At 35.7% G+C, this 25,965-nt stretch overlaps 1 protein-coding gene across 1 annotated transcript; it reads right to left on the bottom strand.

The window, feature by feature from the left end:
- On the bottom strand, positions 1 to 25,786 carry LOC126970594 (kinesin heavy chain). Its single transcript, XM_050816592.1, has 19 exons — positions 25,461 to 25,786; positions 24,834 to 25,005; positions 24,438 to 24,581; positions 24,224 to 24,367; positions 24,021 to 24,145; positions 23,538 to 23,791; positions 23,350 to 23,458; positions 20,075 to 20,209; positions 19,679 to 19,851; positions 18,326 to 18,515; positions 14,233 to 14,523; positions 12,717 to 12,878; positions 9,436 to 9,602; positions 7,929 to 8,030; positions 4,813 to 4,930; positions 4,278 to 4,505; positions 3,454 to 3,568; positions 2,345 to 2,452; positions 1 to 1,922 (listed from the first exon to the last, which is right to left on the bottom strand). The coding sequence occupies exons 1-19, from the start codon at positions 25,605 to 25,607 to the stop codon at positions 1,912 to 1,914; spliced, it is 2,895 nt and encodes a 964-aa protein (XP_050672549.1). The 5' UTR covers positions 25,608 to 25,786; the 3' UTR covers positions 1 to 1,911.
- Between the last annotated feature and the right edge of the window lie 179 nt (positions 25,787 to 25,965).

Genomic DNA, 25,965 nt, shown 5'->3' with positions numbered 1-25,965 from the left:
CACGGCTATGTAATTGAGATGTGTCAGACAAAACAGAAGATAGACAGATAATAAAAAAAACTATGGGTTTATATATTACAATAATACATAGATTAAAAATGTAGTATATATTAAGGCTTTGTGTTAGAAGCACACGTTAATCCAGAAGTTGGTGCACAGAAAACTGTTATGAATACGTATTCAAACTGCGGTCATTTATTTGATCATTCTGTAATGTGTATAGGCTCGATTACAAGAAGAGACCAGTTACCTATTATCATTGGGTGCAACATTTTCTCGTTCCGTCACTCTCATAAACAGGACATCAGTCCTTAACCTATCAAAGTTCGATTAGTTGAAAGAGATTTTCATATTCTCCGCGAATATAAAAATCGCCCACCTATCTGTCAGGTATTTACGGCGCAAACTGTACCTACAAGCTGAGAACTTGCTAGCGGCAGCAAGTCGCCTAGGTGCATACGCCCTCCACTAATATTACACAGTTGATGAATTGTAAAATACAGCAAACCATACCCCCCCCACCAGTTTATACACATATTCACTCGGCTTATTTGCTGAATCCAGCTGAAAAAACGACTGTTATATTTAGAGATCATGGCCTTAATAAAGTAAGTGTCTGCCTGTGTCAAGAAATAATATAAAAGGAAAAAGTAGCTGGATCCTATTATTTTGTGGTGGAAGGTGGATGGAAATGATGTCCACACAACTTGTCACAGTATAATGTCATTTGGTTTAAGCTGGATGAGTATGCCTGGTACCACCGCAGCACATTATGTCTCTCGTGTTACAAGTGACATGTGGCTGGGAGAGAGAAATTGTATCCGACATGCAAATGGAAACAACTTTTAACAGCATGAGTAGTGCGCTGTCGGATCGAACGTGTGCTGGAAGAAATACTTATGCGATATAAACTCAAACCGTCTTATTAATTAACGCGGTGTAAAGTTACTCCAAATTTAAAATTGTTGTCCCTGTCATGTAAGTCTGTAGTGACAAAGGTATGATAGAGACAAAAAGTTTTAAACGTGGAATTACTTCGCGTTTATTAATAACACAGACAAAGACTAAAGACTACTGGGTGGATGAAGTGCAGTTATTGTGTTTAAACACGGCCGTGACGTCACTGGAGCGGTCGCCGACTATATATGCACGGTGGCACAACAGCGCTTATCACAACATATAAAAATATATATTAAAGAAGCTTACACTAGTTCTACACATTGAAGATACACTCCGGGTACATTTGCCACCACAAACATCGACGATAACCAAAATATTTTTTTTATATATTTTTTATAATTTTCTATTTTCTTTGTGCGGCAGCACACGAGCTCACGGACTCCAGCAGTCCGTGCAGTGATGTATAAATATATAGGTATCTTGTATGAAGATATGTAAATTGATCATCGTCGTCTCCGTTCGGTAACTGTCTCCATGTCACATCCACTACATATCTTCGTAGAAGACACTGCTAACAGTTCATTTAGCACAGAGGCGATTCAATCTAATAATAATACTAGTCATTTCATAAAACAAACGTTGTTTAAACATAAAAACTTGTTTTAAAGACAACAAACATTTTCTTTGGCAACTTGCCTGTGGAATTATTGATTTGTCATTGAATGATCGGTCGGCAGCGTGTTTGAACACCTAGTTCTAGTATGAACTCGCAACAAGCAATAATTTGTAAACATGTGCACTTAGTAACGTTAACATTATACAAATCGAAGAAGCATTACGAGAACTACATTATTTTTTTTTTGTTATTTCAAGCCAATCTCACTTAATAATTAGGCTCTCGATAAATACGTAAGTAGAATATTATATTTTTGCAAGAACTATTTTTGCCACCTTATTTCAAAATACATCTATGAAATTTCTCTTAGAATCTCTATGACCACAGCTGTTTCTTCAACTCTCATCTGAAAAGAAAATTAAAAAATCAGTAAAAACACTACTACAATATTTAGGGTACTTCCCCTATCTCATGTGGCTTTGCTTAGTTTGTAATACATAATGGTTAGGTTAAATTTTATATAAAATAAAAGTTTATACTACATATATTTGCATGCCTTGTAGGTAGAATAAGAGAAACGTAATCTAAATAAAATAAGACCGATTGTAAAACTGACCTTATTCAAATACAAATAAAGATTATTATTATTATAGCCGTGGGACACCTGAATTACTATCCTGGAATAATAGCATTATTCGTATTTTATAAATAGCACTTGCATCAGAGCTGAGAGAGATATCAGGAGCTCATAGAGAGTCACACATCCCATATTTAAGTGAGATTCGCATTATAAATTGGATAAGCCGTGTTACACGTGTGTTCACTCACCACGCGCTCCCACGATGATGGATTTTCGCTTGATGTCCTGCGCAGGCGCCGGTCGCACCACGCCGCCGCTGCCCACAATATGGCCGCCTCCCGCGCGGATCGGTTTCGCTGTAACATTATTATATTATTTTTACAGCAAAATATTGTAGTATGGTATTATTTGTTTAGTAAGCAGTATCCTGCTACCGGAAGACGCAGTGTTGTTCAGCCCCCCACAAGATGGACCGACGATCTGGTCTAGATCTCCGGAATGCGTTGGATAAGTGCAGCGCAGGATCGTCATGGAAATCTTTGGGAGGAGGTCTTGGTCCAGCAGTGGACGTCTTTCGGCTGATGATGAATGAACGAGTGAAATCCTGCTAAATTGCTAAATGTTCATTGGGGTGGTTTTTGTCTAAAATTCCAGCTGTGGATTTTTATAATCTTCCTAATAAATACTCTTCTGCATAAAATTGTAGTTTTCTTTTGCCATTCTTGAAAAATAAGTATGATGTAATATTTATTTTATTTATTTATTGCTCCAACAGGGTGAACACCAATACGATGCCTTAATAACTAATACAGATATAACTATTTAAGTGACACCCCAAATATAGGTGCAAATAGAGAACAATTAACAAACTAACACAAACAGAGCAAAATTAAAAAGTAATATGAAAAAAAAAATAGTATTTCAAAATTTTAAATTAATTAAAACTGTTAAAAAGGCTTAAGCGCCGTGTATATCGTGTCGCTTACGCATTTTATGCAATGACTCAGCACAGTAATGTATTATTATGGTTATTATTAGGGACAACTTACAGTTTTTAAGTTTAATCACAATATGTGTACACTATTATTTTACCTTTAAAGATTTTAATACACACACTTTAAACCGGATTCAACTTCGAAATATAACTTATATCGTGGTATTTAGAATAAAATGGCGGAGCAAAACGAGTAAGCAGCTGTCCGTTCGAGCGCGCGCGAATTGTATCCTAATATGAGTAATACTAATATGACATTAAAAAACAATTGTTTCTAGTAAGCATTGGTTATTAGGTTTTTATGTGATAAAGGATGACAGCTATCATAAGTCAGGTTGCATGTAGTAATGAGCGGGTACTGACCGATCTGTGCCTGTACTCCGCGCCGGGCCAGGTTCTTAGCGCGCACTGCTTCCTTGATGCGGTCCACTTCGAACTGGTATCTCTTGCGGTCACGCATCGCGCCCTCCTTAGCCTCCTGTATCCAGAGAAAAAAAAAATATGTAATGTTATAATACGTTATAACTGTATCTTTATCGGAAGTGTTTACTGCCTTTACCATATTGAAGAGACATACAAAACCATATTGAAACAGCCACTGGTCTAAAAACCCTTTAAGTTGTAAAAGGGTCTATATTCTCTATTAATACCGTTTGAAAAAGTGTTATTCCTCAGCAACCACAATTGGTACAGACCCCCTGCATATGCTTAACCAGGCATGCATACCCGGGCAGGAGACACGCGATGATAAGCGGGATCGTGCCTAGTTTCTGCACTTATTGTTAGTTAGTTGGATGAAAGGGTTGATGTGAGTGGAACAAACTTAAGGAATAAAATATAATTGGGAGAATAGGTCATAATTATTCGTGTATATACGGCATAGCGCCGCGCTGTCGCCGCGGTGGTAGCTCATCACTCGTGTAGCATATCGCGCAGTATTTAAAGCAAGCTGTTAAAGTGTTTAGCTAGTCTTTCATCCCATATTAGACTGGGCTCTATTCAACCGATTTATATATGGCCCCCACTAATTTGAAATATTGTTTAGACTTTAGACGATTATTATTTAAACGCGAGCGGATTCGATTACTGGATGTACTGAACACAACATCGCAATATACTTGCGGTCTCGCAGCTCTCTAGCTCTTATGAGGCAGGGGTGTCTCCACTAGTGGACATCTTTAAGGTACCTTGAGCGCCATCTCCAGTGCCTTGACCCGCTCCATGGTGGCGCGCAGTCTCTTCTCCAGCTTGGGCAGCTCGCAGCGCAGGTCGGCGTTGTCCCGCACCAGCTGCTTGTGCACCTTCGTCAGCTGCTCCAGGTTGTTCTCCAGGAATGAGATCTTCTGTTTTTGCGCGAGGGAACCGCCCTCTTCCTCGGCACCCTCCTCGGAGTTGGTCGATTTCTTTATCCTTGCCTTTAAATTGCATAAAACGATATCGTATCAACATTTTTAAACTCCGGAATAATGGATAATATTAGGAGTCATTTGAAAACACAGGATTTAAAATATTTATACACCAATATATTAATAGATTGCTAGTTGAACATTTTTATTCTGTTATGCTATGATAGTCGTCATGACTCTTACCTAAGGTGATGTCAATCACATGAAATTTCATGACTGATCAGTGAAAAGAACAAATTTAACAAACGATTTTTTTTAATGATTATATTGAAAATCACTTTTTATGTTTCGATAGTTAAGTTAAGTTAAATGTTACCTGCAAGTCCTGGACGAACAACTTCCGCAGGTTGTGCAATGTCTGCAGCTCCTTAGCCACAGTGTCTTCCAGTCCCTTGAGGTCTGCGCGGGCCTGCTCGCGACGCTCCACACTTTGTCTGATAACATCATAATCATAGTCAAGCACCTCAATTACACATACCTTACTTGCTGTTCTAAACGGGATAGCCACTACGTTCCTTTCTACCTGCCCGGACATCTACGCTATAAACAGCAGCTCTCTCATTGGTCACCACTACAGTTTTGTTGTCATTACAAGATTAATGGCCAAACCAGCTATGGCAATCCTGAACCAACAGCTAGTAATAGGTAAAATTAAATAGAAATTGATAAATAGTCAAACATTTATATAATAATTATTAATTCAGTGTATCTAAGTTAAGCTAATTAATTAGTATGTAAACTGTGCCTATGGAGTCATTATGTAATGGTCGCCGATGTCTATCTCGAAAAGAATAGCTGATTATTATGTAGACATTGTCCAAAAGTTGTTAATGATAAATTCTGTGATGCAAGAATATGGTCACAGTACACTCCAAGAGTCTGTGAGAACCCGAGGTTTGTGGTCTGTTGTGATCCTCATACAGTAGTTTAGTACAGACAAAATATGCCTAAGTTATCAGCATATTCAATTTTAAATAAATCTGCAATTGATCATGTATTTGAATTTAGATCCAATAAACAATTTCAATATGCGTGTACAATGTTAACTGTTCGTAATGGAATTACCTGCGCTGCGAAATGTCTTCCGGCACGCACCCATCCATATTACGTCACGTATTGATCGATCTGAGGCCGATTGTGCGAGTTGCGACACTTGCCAACCCCCGGCAGAATGAATATGAATGGGATACGTGCGGAATTAAATGATAACAAAAATATAAAAAGCGACGCAATACAGAACCTTGCACTAGACTTACATACACTATATATGTATACACTGAACCACAGAATAGTTTAGTTCTATTGCATACCAGCGACAGTATCTAAGATTCGAGAGTTTTATGTGTAGAATCTTCGTCATATACTTAAAAAACAACCGAGTCACAGATTTGTACAAGTTGACAAGGTATTGGAGACAACAATCACTCTTCGGCATCGAGTGCAAATACTAAGGAAGTGAAGTGGACACAAGGAACAAATAAATGCAATGGATATGGAATGATAGAACCGTGTCGCTTCAAGCACAAACAAGATAAATGCAAGAGGAATGATTCAAGAGGAACTACAGTGCATTACTAATAGATAATTAATATATATTTATGTGATTATATTATTTAAATAAATAATTTTATCATCTGCCCGAAAGGGATCAAATATTCGAGCAAGAAATGAAGACAGTAAAGTCACAAACTCATTTAGAGTTGAAACTCTGAGGTGATACAAAAATATCATATGAAAAATATTTTACTCGAGCTCTCTATACACACCTACATCAAAAATATTAAATATAATCTATGTGAGTATTTGATACTAAAATAAATGTTTCTTTTTTTTACAGCATTGCCCATATATAACAGAAACCTTGACAAGGCAGGCATATTACTGAAAAGTTTATTAAGTAAGGCAACAACATTAAAAAAAACTAATACTCATTTGAATATGTAATTTCCTAAATAGTTCATTCAGCTGTTCCCAATATACTATGTACAGATAGAGATAAATTACTACCTTCTACAGTAATTAGCTGTCAATAATCTGAAGCTGTCCCAATATACTCGATAAGTCATTCTTATCGCCTTATATTGGGACACGTAAATTGCAATTTCTATACAAACTTTATATAGCTGGTAAGCTCATGCCATTGATAGACAGTGTGCACGGGTAAGGTGAGTTACAGTCGAAAGTTGATTGGGACAGAAAAGTCAAAGACTGAATATTGGGAACGGCCGTTAGTCTTACCCTAAACATTAACATGCTCTTATATAACACACACAACTATTAACATGCTACAAACAACCTACTTAATAAGCATTTCTTAATCGAACTTCATCACGTATCAATATTGACTAGATTCAAGACTGGAACTTCAAAATCGAAGCTAGTTAAATGCATAAAAAAAAGGAATTATTTTAATTATTTGGAATAATACTTGTATGTAATCTCACTCTACTATCTCGGAACCAATTGTCCAATAATTAAATACTATTAAACTAATTTGTGTTATTGCCCTAAGTTTAGAGAACAATTGGGTTGAGATACATTATAAGACATGGATATATTATGCACTGCAATATATATAGAGATGCAAAAACAACATGTAGATATTTACTCTGATAATATACCACTCTGTAAAACACTCACTAACCTTGATTGTTTGAATTAAAAGTAATGACATTCTATATAAATTACGTCATATTTATATTCTATAGAAACAAGAGCCAAAATATGTAACACGCCACAAATGACACCATAATAAGCTTCGACTGCTATATCTATACATTGCTGCATTTGCTCCAGTTGTTTAAAATATTCTTGGTCAATAAGCAACAATGTGCGCCATTTATTAATTTAAGGTTCGATTCGGCAGTTAACACATGACTAAAGAGAAAAGTGTGCTTACATTGACTTTAAGCACACTTTTGCCGTTACGCTTTCAGTCTGATATGTCCTTATATATATATAGAACGTCATTGATTAAAAGGAATAGTTTGGCAAAAGTTTAGCAATGACAGTATTGATATTTACAGTATCTTTACAGTATGCGTCATAAGTTTAAAAATATTAAATTGAACCATACATTTTGAGCAATCAATTGCGGTGCCTTAAGATATCCATGTCTTATATTTTAAGCAGAATAAAGCTTAAACCAAAACAACAATCTGGGGGTATCGGTGTGTGAGTAGGATCATGGTAACGGAAATTAGAAGATGCAGCTGGAGAGGGTGGATGTTGCAGGAGTGGCGAGGTTTGGGGATTGCCGAGAGCGACTTCTCCTCTCTCACAGCCTTTTCGATATCAAGATCCATGTTGTAACCGAATACCCTGTCTCTCTTGGGTTCGATAATGTGACGCAGTTCCTCTTTGAATAACATTTGGTTGGCGGCCTCCTTCTCGGCCTTGTCTAGGTGACGCCGTGGAGATCGTGACACTAACATGAGTTCCTTCAGCTTTGCCGACTTGTCCGCTTCTTCGCGCTTCAACTTCTCGTAGTCATCCTGCAACTGCTGCCGGGCCAGAGTCAACTCTTGGTATGAACTGTTGAGAAAGGAGACACATTAGGATAATTGGAAAAAATATGTTTCATAACTTTTCAAATCTTATAACGTGACAGAAATTTTGCGTTCACCCTTCTTCTTTATTGAAAAATCTATTAAAATGTATTAAATATTGACGATTGTTTTTAAAATTATGAATTTTTTCTTTTAATTCATAAACAAAACTTGATGTGCAGTCCACTGGCCAGGCTAATAAAATCATCTGGTTTACATCATTATAATATGGATTTAGACTGGCTTGTGGTAAAAAATAGGCATCAACATGGAAGATTAATCGAGTGTACTAATAAATCTAGCCTTGTATTCATTTTCACAGTAAAGTCTCGAGGATAATTTAACATTTACATACTGACATACATTATTTCTCAAAAATCATACATCCATGAACTCAATGAGAATCCCCTATGTAGATTTAATCGCGATATGGTTAGAACCCTATATACTACATCTCGAGTCCAGTGTAGAGCCATCCATTCAAAAAGGAGAAGCTGCCAAAGTTAGTTTATAACAGCCTCCAATCCAAGAATATTATCAGCGTCATATATTGCCTGAGAGACATGCTGGTGGACTGTAGAAAAAGGCAAACAATTAGGAAAACATAATATATTCCGTGGTGTAGTAATGCCTGAGCGGACTATGTTTGATAATCTTTATTATTATAAATCCATCTGGCTTCCTTGTGCGTTGTTTCCGGGAAGATACGACATGGGTTCTGTAGCGCGTGTATCCTCTCTCACACGCGGGATCGTTTTTTTTTTTATGGAATAGGAGGACAAACGAGCGGACGGGTCACCTGTTGTTAAGTGATCACCGCCGCCCACAATCTTTTGCAACACCAGAGGAATCACAGGAGCGTTGCCGGCATTTTCGTCGTTATACCAGAATCAAACAATGTTATATCTCTGGTACTTCTACATTCACTTTCTATCAAATAAATTAATTATGAATATTAAATATTAGACTAAAGGTTGACCATTTTCATTTCTCATCATATCTATTCTGTCTTGTTCGATTGTCTTCTCATCCGCGTCAATATTTTAAATTTTTAAAATAATATTCAATATGCTTGACGGCCAACCATAGAACAATGAGTTCTTATATGCGAAGAAAGAACTCCTTGTTGCAGTACCATCAAAAAAAGCGCGTACACCTTCCTTAAACGCAGCTGTTTCCTCTGGCGTTGCAAGCATGTGTGCGGCGGTGCTACAATAACGCGGGGTGTGCTCACTCCTTGAGGTCCTGGTGCTGGCGCAGCGCGGCCGCCAGCTCGTCTCGCAGCGCCGACAGCTGCGTGGCGTGTGAGGAGCGCAGCTGCTCCAGCTGGGCCTCCAGCGCCGCGCGCACCTGCGTGTCGGCGGTGCTACAATAAAGCGGGGTGTGCTCACTCCTTGAGGTCCTGGTGCTGGCGCAGCGCGGCCGCCAGCTCGTCTCGCAGCGCCGACAGCTGCGTGGCGTGTGAGGAGCGCAGCTGCTCCAGCTGGGCCTCCAGCGCCGCGCGCACCTGCGTGTCGGCGCGCTGCTCGGCCGCGGCCAGCTGCACGCGCTCCGCCGCCTGCCGCCCGCGGACGACTAATATTAATTCACTACTGGGGGGCTCCTTTGCACAGGATGCCGGCTAGATTCCCATAATCTACCACAACACCGCCTATTTCTGCCGTGAAGCAGTACTGTGTTTCGGTCTGAAGAGCGCCGTAGCTAGTGAAACTACTGGGCAAATGAGACTTGACATCTTATGTCTCAAGGTGACAAGCGCAGTTGTAATGCCGCTCATAATTTTTGGGTCTTTCGAGAATCCCGAGCTCCACTGAATTGGAATGAGCAGAACATATCAACTACCATCAGCCGAACATCCAACTTGTTTTGATAAAAAAAATTACGATCACTGACAAACCGCATCACTCAACTTGTAATAAAAATCAGTTTTACAAGAACTATATTTCAACAGGACGCCATGGCTGCGCAACCAGTCGCGCCACCTTTGTGTCCCCAAGCTACTAAATAGAAAAGAAATTCAAGAGGAAAAATAATGTGATGGGTTCATCCTTATTTAGCCTTAGCGTTTCATTATTATATATGGTGTTATTACATGTGGTATGGTTTCATTATCATTATATCGGAATAAACTGATGAGAAATTCTCCTAAATTATTGGTGTACTTTGAATTTTAATAATAAACCTCTCTATATCGAAATTATTCAACACAACAATACACACGTGTTGCAATAAGATGGAAGCGTCACTAGCAGCCGAACTGGCAGTCGAGTGAGTAAGACACCATACACCTCTATAAAATTTAGTGTTGCCACCAAATAGATTGCACATCCAAACGGACACCAAGCGAATTAGTCTCTAGGTGTAAAAATTTGTCGTTAGCTCATAGTCAGTCGACCACCGTAGTAGTTAGGTCAAATTTACAGACAACCTTTAAACTTCTCAAGATATTTCGCCGGAAGTGAAGACATAAACGTATATATAAATCAAAAACACATTACTGGTAATAGAACCGGCGCGTCCTGTAAAGACAGTCAACGGCCCTATGCGTCTTAGTCAACTGTCAGGTGTCAACTCACTAATCTTATGTAGTTTAAATTTATGTCTAAGAAGAATTGGGTAATATTCAAAATTATTAAAATCCACAAAATGCCACACATTACTCTATAATTGGTTATTATGTGAAAAATCCCACTTAAAATTTACCAGGGCGAAGATATTTTGAACCGAAGCTAATATTGGTATTAACGACAAATAATTGAAAAAAAAAATTTTTTGCGCTCTCTTTAATGAAATTTGTTATTGTAATGTCATTGCTATTGCTTTAAAATAATCATAATCTAGTCCCAGGTCCCCCTAGTTTTTAATAAAACATTTAATTTTTTTTTAGATAATGCCTGAACAATGGCTGGGACTTTATTATAAACGTGTATACATTTACCCTTAAAGCTTTTATGTAACTTTAAAGCCTACTACAATTAATTACAAGCAATCCCTTATTTTTAGCATTATTAAGAGCAAAAAGGTGACAGATTTTTGTCAACGTATATTAAAAAATTTCATAAATTTACTAACATTGAACAGTCATAATCATTTATTTCTTTAAATTTTTCTTTGGAGTGACTGTTTATAACCAAGCTGATGTATAGCACGAACAGCTCTCTTTTGAGCAAACTATATCAATGTCAGCAGCATGACGCCACAGAAAAATACGTCATACAAATAATTCCAATGAGAAAATCATTAATGTTTTACTTTAGAACTAGGCTACCCGCGACGTCGTCCGTGGTCGCTATAATTAACAAAAATAATATGTCTGCATCTAGCGTTATAATGTATTCCTGACCACGTGTAAATAATCATTAAAAATGTGATTTAAATCTATTCGGCAGTTTTTGCATTATGCCCGCACCCTGACAGACATACCTTACAAACGCACGCCAAACAGACAAACAGCCAGAATTGCATACTTTATTGAAATTTGGTATTGTTATAAATTTTTATTTGAATAAATTGTGTATTTTATTCTAAAATGTGTTTTCATTACACCCTTTTGTTTCATTTTTTATATGAATAATTGATAAAGAGTAATTAATTTCGGTTTCGATACTTTTGTACATGACTACCGTATTTTGAGATAAATTCCAAAGTTGTAAAAATAATAACGCGTTTATCTTGAAAGTGACAATCGCAAGGGCGACGACAGTGTAGTAGGTCGCCACGTGTTAATTAATGGCAATTTGCGTTTGTCGACCTGGCAGTGGTCGAAATTGAAAACTATCTCACAATGAGTTTGGCCTTTGTCCAAAGTGCGAGTAAACATTGTCTGGAAATATGCGGTTTCATTTCCTCAAATGTTTAAATTTAGAAAACTAAATCTATATTGTATGTTTATCATATATAAGAATTATCTCTCACTCTCGCTTATTATTGTGTGGTCTTGAAGGAGCTAACGTCAAGCACGGCTGACTTTTTACGTTTTGTCAATCAAAATCGGTTACAGTAACACTACATTCGCTTACCTCCTCAGTCTTGCTTTATCTCCTTCGGACATATTCTTCTCTCTTTCATGCATTGTTTTGTTTATATGCTAGTATGTTTATTGTAAAACTATGGTAATATATGGAGATGGCGGCATTATTGCAAAATTTTATGACAGAGAGATGGGAAACGCATTAAAATACTGAGCCACATTATCTCTAGACCTTGCTGGAACGTGAAGACCCCTCTCTTTGCTTTTCCATTATCGTTACATGTCATGACATTTTCGTGTTATGACTGCTTTGTTTTTGAGGTTTTCATTGTTAAATTTTGATTTTTGTTGTAGATACTTCTGCAGTATCTATTGTTCTATGGTATTAAAAGGGTACTATTAAAACATATAATAGAGAAATAAATACTCTTTGTACTTAACCCATATTCTGTCATCGTTTCCATCATTACAATAATGATAATCAGAATAACAACACAACACCTTTATATTATCAATCTATAGTACTGAAAAAATAAATGGTTGTTTATTTATTAATAATAATAATATCCTAATGATGCTTGTTTTGCATACCGTAATAAAAACGATGCGACGTCATCGACGTCAGTTTCAGAGATGTTACCGGGTAGTAAGTCCGTATTTTTTACGCATACCCTCAAATATACAATTGAAGAGATGGTGTACCTGCAAGCGAGCACACTCCTCGCGCAGAGCGTCCGCCGCCTCCTCCAGCTGCCGCTTCTTGTTCTCCGCCTCACGCATGGACTCGGCCAGCGACGCACAGCGAGCTTCATGCTGCGAGATCAGCAGCCGGCACTCGCCCAGGGACCGCTCGTACTCCTCGATCTGACAACACGCGAGACACAATATGTTGACATATTATATCATCCAAATTCAATTTGTAACCAATGTATATGAACCCGCGACCTCTCGGATTCTGACATGAAAAGGCATTAATTTTCACAAAATTGGTTCCTTTAGAATTCTTTTTGATCTCATTTCTTAAATACGAGATACTACTACCGCTTGGGAAACAAATGGCGCTATGAGAGAGAAGAAGCGGCGTAAGGAAAAAAGGATCATAAATTTTGCCTATGTCTTCTTCAACTCTCAGTTGGTAAGAGCCCGAGAGGTAACGTGTTCGAGTCCCGCATCGTTCATAAATTTTGATTACAAATTTAAATAACACAAATTTGTATACTTAGAAGTGAGGTATATCACGTAAAAATAATAAACTGTTTATAATTCATCCATCTAAGTTAAAAGGTTGTTGGGCGCGGGCGATGATGTTCCGATATATAACTAACATAGTTATCACTTCACACCTTTAATTATTTATAAACAAGTTTACGTTTAAGTCAAAAATACATTCAAATAATACTTTAAGATATTAAAATGAATGATAATTGAGTAATTATGAAAGAGTAATACATAATTTACAGTTAGTAATAGTGCCAATTGTGCCCACTGTAGCGTTATAAATTATGAAATTTTATTGATTCATATCTTTCATTTATCTATTACTACTAAGTAATGAACAAATCCATTCCTCATCGGAATTGGCATGTTGAAAGTGTTAATAATGTATTGCATCACAAGTATCATATAAGAGGCATCGCTGCCGATATTAATACAATATTTGTGCTGCAGAAGAGGGCTATTCGCGCTATTTAGGCCACCTAGGTACTAAGGAATCATTGAGAGCAAAATTCAAAGAAAACATCTTGACTGTTGCTTCTCAATATAATCTTGATTATGTAATTAACGTATGTTCATAGGCACATAAGTGAATTTACTAGAAATTGTCATAACCATAATGTTAACACTAGGAACAGACATAAGCTTATAATGCCTACTACTCGGCTAAGTCGAGTTAGCAATTCTTTTGTGGGGCGATGTATATGCTTTTACAACAGGATCCCAGAAAATGTTCAAGTGAATTGTAAAAAAACGTTTGTGTGGTAAAGGTTACTATTACATAAATGACTTTCTTAAAGATACCACAAATTGTGTATCGAGCGACCGCCCTCACGCTATTAAATAATAAGTTTAATTGTACAATGTTTCTTTGTAAACATATTTTTTGATGAAAAAAAAAGCCCGCTGTGTTTGTTGCGCCCGTTCTTCTCAGGCGTAAGTGATGTCACATCCTATTTTAAATAAAAATATTTGAATTTATGCTGTTGCAGTAAGTACTGACCTTCTGATTTGCGTCGATATTAGCTGTCTCCAGGGAGTGGCAGCGCTGCACAATGTTCTTGACCTCGCTCTTCATCTTGCTGATGTGAAGCCTGGCCACCGTGAACTCCTCCTCCAGCTTTCCGACGGTGTCCACGTTCAGCTTGAAGTCCAGCTCGGAGCCGCCAACCGCCGCGCCGATCTCGGACAGGTCTCGCAGCAGATTGGTGAGCAGTTCCGCGATACGCTTACGTTGGTGGGCGGACAGGTCACGGAGCTGCTGCAGCTCAGCAGTGGCAGTTGTGAGGGCACTCTGTTTTATTTTATATCAAGATATAATAATGCCTTTAATTTAACTTATTCATTGCTAAGATAAGTCATACGTCTAGATAGAGTCTCTAGTAAGTAGTCAGTAGCAAGACAACCAATACAAAAAAACTAGGTTTAATACTTTAGTGTGCGTGACAAGCTACGTATGATTTTGTGTTAGTGTGCGTGTATTGCTCAAAAGAGGTTAGCCTAACCCTAAGCTATTTTTTTTCGACTTTTACAGCTGTCATAATCTATCTAGACGTCATAAATGATCTAAGATTGATTGCGTGTATTGTGTAGGTTCATCTACTGCACTCATAACTCTCAAGGTTGTTTTATGATTTACTGTACTTTATTACATAGTTTTTATTAGCTTCACCTGTGTGTATGTTTGTTTGTAACCGACTCGCGCGATTTTGACCCACTTCAAACGGCCATATTTCGTTCAAACTTCGTAGATTTATCGAGGACCGATGACAATTCATTAATTTGATAAACTTATTCCATTTTTCAATTTGTATAATGAGATTTTTGTTGATTTATATATTTTTCAATAATCATCGATAATGCAGAAATTGATGTTAATTTAAAATTTTAACCATTATCTTTTCAACCAAAGCGTGTTTTTTAGTTTTTTTTTCAACTTCTTTTATTTCTTTAACTTACACAAGTAGAAACATGGATTATTGTTTGCACCACACCTTGCAAATGTTGTATGACATATACTACATTTTTTTTAAATTGCCAAAAATAAAACTGGTTCATCAGTAACCATGATTGAACATAATTATGAGAAAAAAATAAATGTAAAAAATGATCCCACGAATATTGAAAGTTCCCCGCCCCACCACCTGTGGTATTCCAAGATTGATACATTTTTTAACACTGTAACTGTTATCCCTCAATTTATTATTATAATAATAAATCTTTATTTGTTGCAAAGAAAAAATACAATTTTGCTTAAAATTACCCTCGACCCCCAAACTAGGACAGCCCGTGACATGGGGGTCAGTCTCTTCCCAGTTGTGTATTGTAAAATGTCAAATAACAAACATCAACATATTTTAAGGTCTAACAATGGAAGTTATGCAACAAATTATGATCACAGAAACTATTTTATATATAATTTAGGGCGTGTATTGTGTGTTTGTGTGTGTATGTGTGTGTGTGTGTGTGTGTGTGTGTGTGTGTTTGTGTGTGTGAGTATGTGTTTAGCTTTTTATTTTTCAAGTGCTATACCTGGTTTAATTAGTGGTTATCGAATAAGATTTTCAGTAGCTTCGTAATTAAGGTTTCTTAACATGTTCTTAAGTTTATGTCTAAGTTCATATATATTACAATGCATAATTTTAAGTTTTGTATTAATATTTTTGAAAAGATATCGTCCCAAATAGTTATATTGGCGTTGTGCAAATGAACTTTTTGTTCGGGGAATGTGTATTACAGGTCGACGTCGGGGAGTACTGTCCAGTGGTGGGATTCGGTGCATCCGATGGTAACGTGTTACGCTTCTGTCTATATACAGCTGACGTACCGTAAGAAGTTCAGTGATTTTGTATAGTTCCTCGGTAGAGAATCTACGAGGTTTACCGAGCATCACCTTTATGATAGCTCTTTGCGCTCTTTCTACCTCAATAAGGTGTGAGGAGGCTGCTCCACCCCATGCAGATATGCAATAGATCATATTGATCATGTAATGTATATACACAGACACATTAGCGAATTTTCAAGAAACAAGTTATAGGCAGTATGATGAGGATAATAAAATATGCGTTATAGGTAGGTTGAAAATAAAATATAATATTTTATTTTCAACCTACCTTCAATTAAATATTGGGATTAATTTATTACCTGTGCCATCAGTAATAAATTAATGGTTGCTTAATACTAAGCTAACGTTTTGAATATTTTAGTAAACAAGTGTTAATATTTATTTATATATATATTTATTTTAAGTATATGTCCGATGTTAAAACATACTCATTGAGCACATCGTTTCTATAAGGCACTGTCGCCGTTGAAATGTATTAAATTTAAGATTGTTATTTCTTTGTCTGTGTCAAGTAATGTACTTTTTTATATTATTTTCACTTGAATAAAGAACTTTTAAAATGAACGAATATAGGCAGTTGCGAATGCGCAACTAAATATTATGTATGTGGGCGCGGGGTTCCCACCCCTATTACCAATAAATCAGTGTGCGACCGACTAGCGAGTTTGATTGACGTGCGTCCTTACCATAACTACTGCGGAAATACTTACCCCCTTATTCATAATGGTCCGCTAACAACTTAAAACAGCCGCTAGGAGTGTTTTTTCTCATTCTGACTTAGGTCAATAGAAGATGACAGAGTGAGAATTAGCAATACTTTAAGTTAGCAGACTATTATGAATAATGGTCCGCTAACAACTTAAAACAGCCGCAAGGAGTGTTTTTTCTCATTCTGACTTAGGTCAATAGAAGATGACAGAGTGAGAATTAGCAATACTTTAAGTTAGCAGACTATTATGAATAATGGTCCGCTAACAACTTAAAACAGCCGCTAGGAGTGTTTTTTCTCATTCTGACTTAGGTCAATAGAAGATGACAGAGTGAGAATTAGCAATGCTTTAAGTTAGCAGACTATTATGAATAATGGTCCGCTAACAACTTAAAACAGCCGCTAGGAGTGTTTTTTCTCATTCTGACTTAGGTCAATAGAAGATGACAGAGTGAGAATTAGCAATGCTTTAAGTTAGCAGACTATTATGAATAATGGTCCGCTAACAACTTAAAACAGCCGCTAGGAGTGTTTTTTCTCATTCTGACTTAGGTCAATAGAAGATGACAGAGTGAGAATTAGCAATGCTTTAAGTTAGCAGACTATTATGAATAAGGGGGTTGACAGTTACAAAATTCAAAATAATTAAAAACGTTAAATCTCTTTTATTGATCACCTCCACTCACATTATCTTGCAGCACCAGAGTCATAACATTCCTATTCACATTAAGATCTATAAATTTATATAGCCAATCCAGCCAATCAAATATTTACTTAATCAAATTCTATAATAATAATAATAAGTTTTTATTAAAGGCAAAATTACCCAGTATACATATTATGAAACAAATAAGTACTAATATTCTAATACATTATATACCTGTATAGCCGAGTGGTTAGCGATCCTACCTACTAAGCTAGAGGTCCCGGGTTCGAATCCCAGTAGGTGCAAGCATTTATATGATGAATGTGGATGTTTGTTTCCGAGTCATGGATGTTTAAATGTATTTATGTATGTTTATATGAATTTATGTATGTTAAAGTAAGTATATTGTATTAAATTTATCATTGTCTTGTAACCCATAACACAGGCTATAGATGCTTAACTTGGGGCAAGATAATTTGTGTAAAAAGTGTGTCAATATTATTATTATTATTATTATACCTAAAGATATAAAAAAAGATAAAAAGTAAAATACACACAAAACATATAATCTATCTGGAAAGGTTAATAAAGCTCTTCCCAGGCGTCTTGGTCCAGGCACCGTCATTTATTTACTATGTATTTTTGTTTTTATGCACAGATAGCCAATATGAAAAAATATTGCTAGGCATCCCATCACAAACCGTTTGGAGAATGCAGTTCTGAGATTTGCGGAGTCTATCCCAGAAGAAAGCAACTCTTTTTCTCATCACTTCTATGATATCTATATTAGTGTACCTAATTCCTACACTCACTTAATATAACTCACTTAAATGTGATATAATATGTCAAACATCAGATAAGTTATTATAAGAAAAGAAACATTTCAGTCACATTACCTGCTTGGTCTGCAACTCTTCAGAAAGTTGGTCACACTCGCGGCTCTTGCTGTCAACCTCCTGTGATTTCTGGTCGTAATTGACAGCGAGCTCCTCTAGTGCTTGTAGGACTTCCTTAACTTCCTCCTTAGCAGCCTCGTTCTCTTGTTGTATACGGTTCATGTCACCTTGCAGGGCCTCGAAATCCCGCCTCAATAAAAAAACATGGCGTTTATCAACCACATAATATTTATTTGTCTTCACATTCATAATAAGTAACAAATTTTATTAAATTATATAAGAATGTGGGGGGTCATAATGATACATACAGCTATTGTGAATTCTAAGTGGAAGTTCTTGCGAACGTGAAAATACAGTGATGATAATAATTGTGTTTCTTTAAATTACCACCTCCTCAATAAAATTGACCTATTGAAGTCAATATCTCCTCGTTAGACTCCATAATATCATACCACCTGAAAGTAATCTAGTTAGACCGTTTAAGTGTTGGCACTTACACCTACTTGTCCCACACCAGGTCATAGCCGTTCACAACTCATAGGTGAGTATCACCCACATAAGGGTGAAACAAAAAATTTTTTATAATTAATTAATAATTATTGGAACGAAGTTCCTTATCGCGCGTTGTGAAAGGGGGCTAGACGGAAAAAATTCGTACGAAAAGTTGTCACGACACTTTTTGCTATAGTAAGCTATTGTAAGCTGTGCGGCGTGCGCATGTTTCTCTGTCTGTCTGTTATAAATGGATATTAAATAATAATAATATTTTTTATTATTATATTAATAATAATATTATTAATATATTTAATATTAAATTAATAATTTAATTATGATATAATTATATATATTAATTATTATAAGAAATGTTATAAAATAATATTATGAATATTATATAATATAATATTAATAATTTTCTTATAATAATTAATATAAATAATATATATATTATATAAATAATTATAATTTAATAATTTAAAATTTCATTTAATTTATTAATTAATAATTTAAAAAATAAAATTTAAAATTAATTTATATAAAATTTTATTACAATTCCTTCACTAATTAATCTAAAGGAACTTCGTTCCATTCGGGTGTCCCTTGACACCTCTCAACTTTTTTTTTTGTTTTAGATTTATTGTTTTATGATTATGGTTAAGTAGTTCTACCCATGTATTTAATCTTGCCATTTTAGGTGCATGCTGTATATAAAATTGTATGAAAATACCAATTACCACATCAACAAGTCCACTAGATGAATATATTTTCTAATTTAGTAAATAATACAGTTTGTTTTATAAAACTTTGTAGTTTTGCTAGAAAAAAGTTTTCAACAATATATTTAGATATAAGTACCTTGTACAAGCGATGAGTTCCTCCTGTTCCATCATCTGCTCCTTGAGTTTCTCAACAAGCTGTGAATGCTGGTTGATCTCCTCATCCTTGTCATCCAGCTGCTGATACAAGGCTTCCAATTTCACTTGCAAAGCAGCATCTTCCACTGCACTTGACACCGCCACAGGTACAGGCTGTACGGTACAAAAAATTGCAACAAACAAAATTTCACAACACTGGACTGAACTGACATCCTGCCCAAAATGTTGTTAAAAATAAAATTGATATTGTCTCTTAAAAATCATAAATTATATCTGGCAATTAATAATATAAAGTGTATATAGTTTGACAATCAGTATGTATACACTGCAACTAAAAGTTGTGCTTTTATAAAACCAAATATGTAATACAGCTTACAGCAACTGGTGGTTTCTCTTCAATGAAAGAGGTGACTGGTGTGGCCGCATCAATTTCCACCAGGTTAACCTGTTCCTCAGGACGCACAGTCTCCCCAGACCTCCATCGGTTAACTTCTGCCTCCAATTTTTCAACCTAGGAATAAATACTTCATTTAAAAATGATGAACTGAGTGAATAAAAAACTATTGAATGTAAGTTTTAATTTCATAATAATTACGTTCAATAATTCTAAGTTTAGTATCTCTTCAAATTCTTTACGAGCATAATATTTTCTCTTGTAGGGGAAAACATGGCCGTATTTTGTTGGCGGCGACGTAATGTTCATCGGCGGAATTCGGATGCTGGTATCGACCTGAACAACCCCTATGAGCACTCCCCGTGATATATGCGGCAAAGATGTAAAGCAAACCCACATCTACACGGAACACCAAAGAATCAAATCGTTGATACGAGGCGCACTTTATTGAATGCGGTCAAATGGAAGATGCTGGTAGAGGGGAGCGCCTGTCCAGAGGTGAAAGCAGCACTCGATATCTGGTCGACTAAAATAGTTGCAGGTGACTAAGTAGACCAAGGTTTTTAGAGGCCAATTTGGCCTTCTCTTCCAAGCGAACACGGAACACCAAAGAATCAAGTCGTTTGGAGGTTGACTTGGTCGTTGATACGAGGCGCACTTTATTGAATGCGGTCAAATGGAAGACGCTGGTAGAGGGGAGCGCCTGCCCAGAGGTGAAAGCAGCACTCGATATTTGGTCGACTAAAATAGTTGCAGGTGACTAAGTAGAGGCCAATTTGGCCTTCTCTTCCAAGTGAACACGGAACACCAAAGAATCAAGTCGTTTGGAGGTTGACTTGGTCGTTGATACGAGGCTCACTTTATTGAATGCGGTCAAATGGAAGACGCTGGTAGAGGGGAGCGCCTGTCCAGAGGTGAAAGCAGCACTCGATATTTGGTCGACTAAAATAGTTGCAGGTGACTAAGTAGACCAAGGTTTTTAGAGGCCAATTTGGCCTTCTCTTCCAAGTGAACACGGAACACCAAAGAATCAAGTCGTTTGGAGGTTGACTTGGTCGTTGATACGAGGCGCACTTTATTGAATGCGGTCAAATGGAAGACGCTGGTAGAGGGGAGCGCCTGCCCAGAGGTGAAAGCAGTACTCGATATTTGGTCGACTAAAATAGTTGCAGGTGAACTAAGTAGACCAAGGTTTTTAGAGGCCAATTTGGCCTTCTCTTCTAAGTGAACACGGAACTTAACGTCACTCTTCATATTGACGCCCAGTATGCCAATATAAGTTGTGGCAGTTAGAGGAGTGATCCCCAATCGAGGGGAAATGAGAAAGGTAGACTTTTCGCGAGTGAAAGCACAAACTTGTGTCTCTTCCGAAGCTTTGCAAGGCATAGTTTCAAATTCAGTCACAAGTTTGTGCCAGTGTAAGAAGCATACCCTGTGATATTCTTCGCAAGAACCGGAGGTTCGCATATTGATAAGGAATAAATAGTGTAGAGGTTAACACGCAATTTTAAAATTTCAATAAATTCAAATATAAATTAAAATATTGAACGTCAAAAACTACCACCCATTCAAAAGACTGCCTCAAACCTGAGAAGAATGGGCGCAATAAACTCACCAGGCTTTTTTTTTATATAAAAATATGGATTACAATAAACATGATATCGTACAATAAACATTTATAATTAAAGAGCCTAAGGGTATTCGCTTTATTCCCAGTCCGTGGTGCCATTAAGAAAATCGTTTGTGCTATAGTAACCTTTCCCATACAAACGTTTCTTAACAATTCTTTTAAATTTCGTAACACATTTATTTTGTACATTTTCTGGTATCATATTGTAGAAGCATATACATCGCCCAATAAAAGACTTACTAACTCGACCCAACCGAGTAATAGGCATAACAAGTTTATGTTTGTTCCTCGTGTTAACATTATGAATGTCACAGTTTCGCACAGTTTAGAAAATTCCTCAATGTGCTTATGTACATACAGAACAATATCAAAAATGTGTTGAAAGGCAACAGTCAAAATGTTTATTTCTTTAAATTTTTCTCTTAATGATTATTTAGGACCTAGGTTATAACTCGCGCGAATAGCCCTGTTCTGCGGCACAAAGATGGTATTAATATCGGCCGCACTGCCCCATAACAATATACCATAGGACATAATACTATGAAAATAACTAAAGTATACTAGTCGCACCGTATCTATGTCAGTTAACCGTCTAATTTTCTTAACTGCATATGCTGCAGAACTAAGCCTATTCGCCAATCCTTCAATATGGGGCCCCACTGCAATTTGGAATCAAGAGTAATGCCAAGAAATACAGCAGATTCCACTGGTTTTACCACCTCTCCATTTAATAAATTATTCGCATCTACATTTTTGACATTTGGCGCAGTAAATTTAATATATTTGGTTTTATGACTATTTAACAATAAGTTATTGGCGCTAACACTACACGATGTCAGATAGAGCATTATTTACATCGTCATATAAAACTTGGCTTTGTTTCACTTTGAATATAAGTGAAGTGTCATCCGCAAACAATACCACCAAGTGTTTTTTTTAATAATCTCTAAAACTTTAGTGATCCTGCTCCAAACAAAAGAAGGTAAGAAAATGATGACTACTATTGTATTTTTTATTAAGATATTATATTTTCCTAGGGGGTATGTGTTAAACCAGGCCGAAGTCACTCGCCGAAACCTACAGAGGTCTATCTATGTACCTAAGCTAAGGAGCAGGCGGCAGGAGCCTCGGTCGTACACGTAATAAGATTTCGTATTTACTAATTTAATATTTTTAACTTTAATTAACTTTTTATATTAAAAAAAAATTGTTTGTAAAATTTGTTGAACCGAAGCATGTAGTCGATTTTATTCAAGACCAACTTACCTACTCGAAAAATAAACTGCTGCTCCATTAATTTTGATGTAGTAGGTATTGATTTTTTTTCTTTCATTTGTAGTAAAAAAAGTTATTTTTATCAATGAGTTAAGTAAATTAGGTGATAAATCACCCTTATAAACTACAAGCCGTATAGGGCGAGCGATGCTAAGCCAAGTTCCTTAGATATATGTTAAATTAGAGTCTGAAGGAAGAGTTATTTATAAGTGTAGGTATTTGCTTTTTCAATGGAGTGATTCGTAAAAATTAAGAATATTCAGAGCAATAATATTGTTATTTTTTAAAGGTATGCAGATTTGTAATTGATAAAATGAATGAAAAGAATGTAATTGAAAAAACACTACACTACCTTTCCTTTAAGTCTAGCCACTTTTTCCTTCTCTCTCTCATAACGACGTTTCCATTCTTCAGCTGTAAGCTCCTCATTAACACACACAACATTCTTAACGGTTTTGGCTCTAAAAAGAACGAATAAAATGTTACTAAAAATCATAAATACCTATTAAAACACATGAAAGTAAAAAAAAAAATATATACCTTTTACCAAAGTCCAGTGTACTCTTTGTCTCACTTTCATTGAATGATGCTGGAGAGCAACAAATTACAATTGTTGTCCGTGCATTACCACCAAGTGACTCTTGTAGGATACGAGTCAGCTTTGAATCTCTGTAGGGAATGTGTGATTTGTTTCCGTCAGCTAATGCAGATATTACATTACCTAGTGCTGATAATGACTTATTTATGTTTTTTGCTTCATCGAGGACTGTTCCTTCTGCACCAGTTTTAGACACCTAAATTAGTATGAGGATTAATTTAAAATAGTGTAGTCAGTAATTTTTTTGTATGACATATTTTTCAATAATAAATTAATATATGGAAACAGGTAAATCATTTAATGTGTACAAACTAAAATAATTTTAAAGTCACAGTATTAAACAGTAACATTTAAATACTATAGTATGAAAGCAAATACTTGGAATAAAATAATATTTTTCAAAACCAATATTATTTTAACCTTACCTTTTCAGATCCAGCTAAATCCACAAGATACAACTTTCCAGAGAGTTTCTTTTGATTTTCTAAATTTTCCTGTTTCACATTTATCAGGAACACTGAGTGAGATCTTGAAGAGTGTTCATTCATGTCTATTTTAAAAAAAAATTATAAATTAATTATGTTGATGCAAAATAAACAAATAAAACAAATATAAACAAGATAAATACTTGTAACAGCTATGTGCCTATTTGATTTTCCTTCTTCAATTACTTCAAATACTTCTTCTGGGCTTGACACAAACCTTTCTGTAGCACCTTTAACAAATGGGACCCTATTTTTGTCCTCATGTACACTGAGATTTACTTTTGAAACTGTAAAAAACCAAAATTTTGTAAATAAAGTATATAAACTCAGGTTTATTAAATATACCCAGTTACTTACCGTCTAATAAGTCTCTAATTTTATCCATATAAATTTCAAAGTATGAAACTTTAATGTGGAATTCTAGATTTTCTTCCATTGCATAGATATGATTGAATATATCATTAACAATCCGAGGTATGATTCCCTGTTTCCCTGGATCACCTACAAATACACAAATTATTACACAATAAAAAATACATACAAAAACTAATATTATAAATGAGTATAAAAATGATATTTCATAATTATATCATTATTACTTTGGAGTAACAGACAAAGATTTATAAAAATTTAATCTTAAGCCTTTCAAAAGTCAAATATTAAAATTATGGTAGGAGCAAATAAGAAACTGATTTAACCAAATATAAGTGTTAAAATATGTAATATTTTATTACTAATAAAAAGAATTCATACCTATGACACCCTCCATGGTATGTGTTTTTCCTGAACTAGTTTGCCCATAGGCAAATATTGTCCCATTGTAACCAGCAAGAACATCTGACACAATACTTTTAGCAGCCTCATTGTATACTTTCTCTTGAGTTGCATTAGGTTTAAACACTTTGTCAAACAGATAAACTTTACCCTATCAAAAATTGAAGCATTATAGTTGAGAGTAAAAATTAAAGCCATAGAAATTTGTGTAATAATATTATCATGGTAAAAACAAAAATTAATATCTTATTATACATTGAAGTAATGTCAACAATTGATTTATTTTATTAATATTATTCTATTTGTTTACTAGTTAATGTAAACAATGATTATAATATCATAATGGTAAAAATCTCAATAATTCTCAGGTCAAGGTCGAAACAGTATTTTTATTGATTTTTGACACAAAAGGATCTGCACGATAATATTGCGTAAAATCTGTCGAGATTCGTTAAATTTTTCACTGTTGCGATCATAAGCAACCAAGCGGAATGAAAAAGAAAGGCAGTTTCGCAGCAGGTGAACACCAGCCGTAATATTGTATTAGTCATCAAGATCTAATTTAGGGCGATGATTTAGATGCCAATTTATGTATGAAAAACTTACCCCTATAGAAATACAGTTATCATCAGGTCCCGAAGGAAATTTCACAATAAATTTAGACCCAGCCTTTTCTTCAGAATCATTGAGGGGCCGAAATCGGCATACGACTCTAATGCTGTCTTCGGCAGCTATTTCACGATCAGCTGCCATTTTATAAATAAAATTTAAACTTACACTAACACCGTCTATCAAACTATAAAAACTTAAACGTTATTGAAACATAAAATCGAGCATGTAAAACTATAAAGTTAAAATTTGTCACTAGAAAATCTTCATGACAGCAGTATCAATATGTCGGCCATATTCTCCCAAGAAGAAATGCCTGAGTGTTTCCTATTGGCTTCTAGTTTTTATTTCTGAATATTTTTCTTTTTTACGCCAACGGCCGAACGTCATGCGAATGTCATCTACTATAACTAAACTAACTGGTAACTATTTGGAAATTCGATATAATTTAGCATAATCTTTATCTATGGAAAAAGAGGTGTGCAGTATAACTTCGATCATA

Source organism: Leptidea sinapis, chromosome 21 (assembly GCF_905404315.1).
Source record: "Leptidea sinapis chromosome 21, ilLepSina1.1, whole genome shotgun sequence".
Lineage (NCBI taxonomy): Eukaryota > Metazoa > Arthropoda > Insecta > Lepidoptera > Pieridae > Leptidea > Leptidea sinapis.
This window is presented reverse-complemented; position numbering and strand designations above follow the sequence as displayed.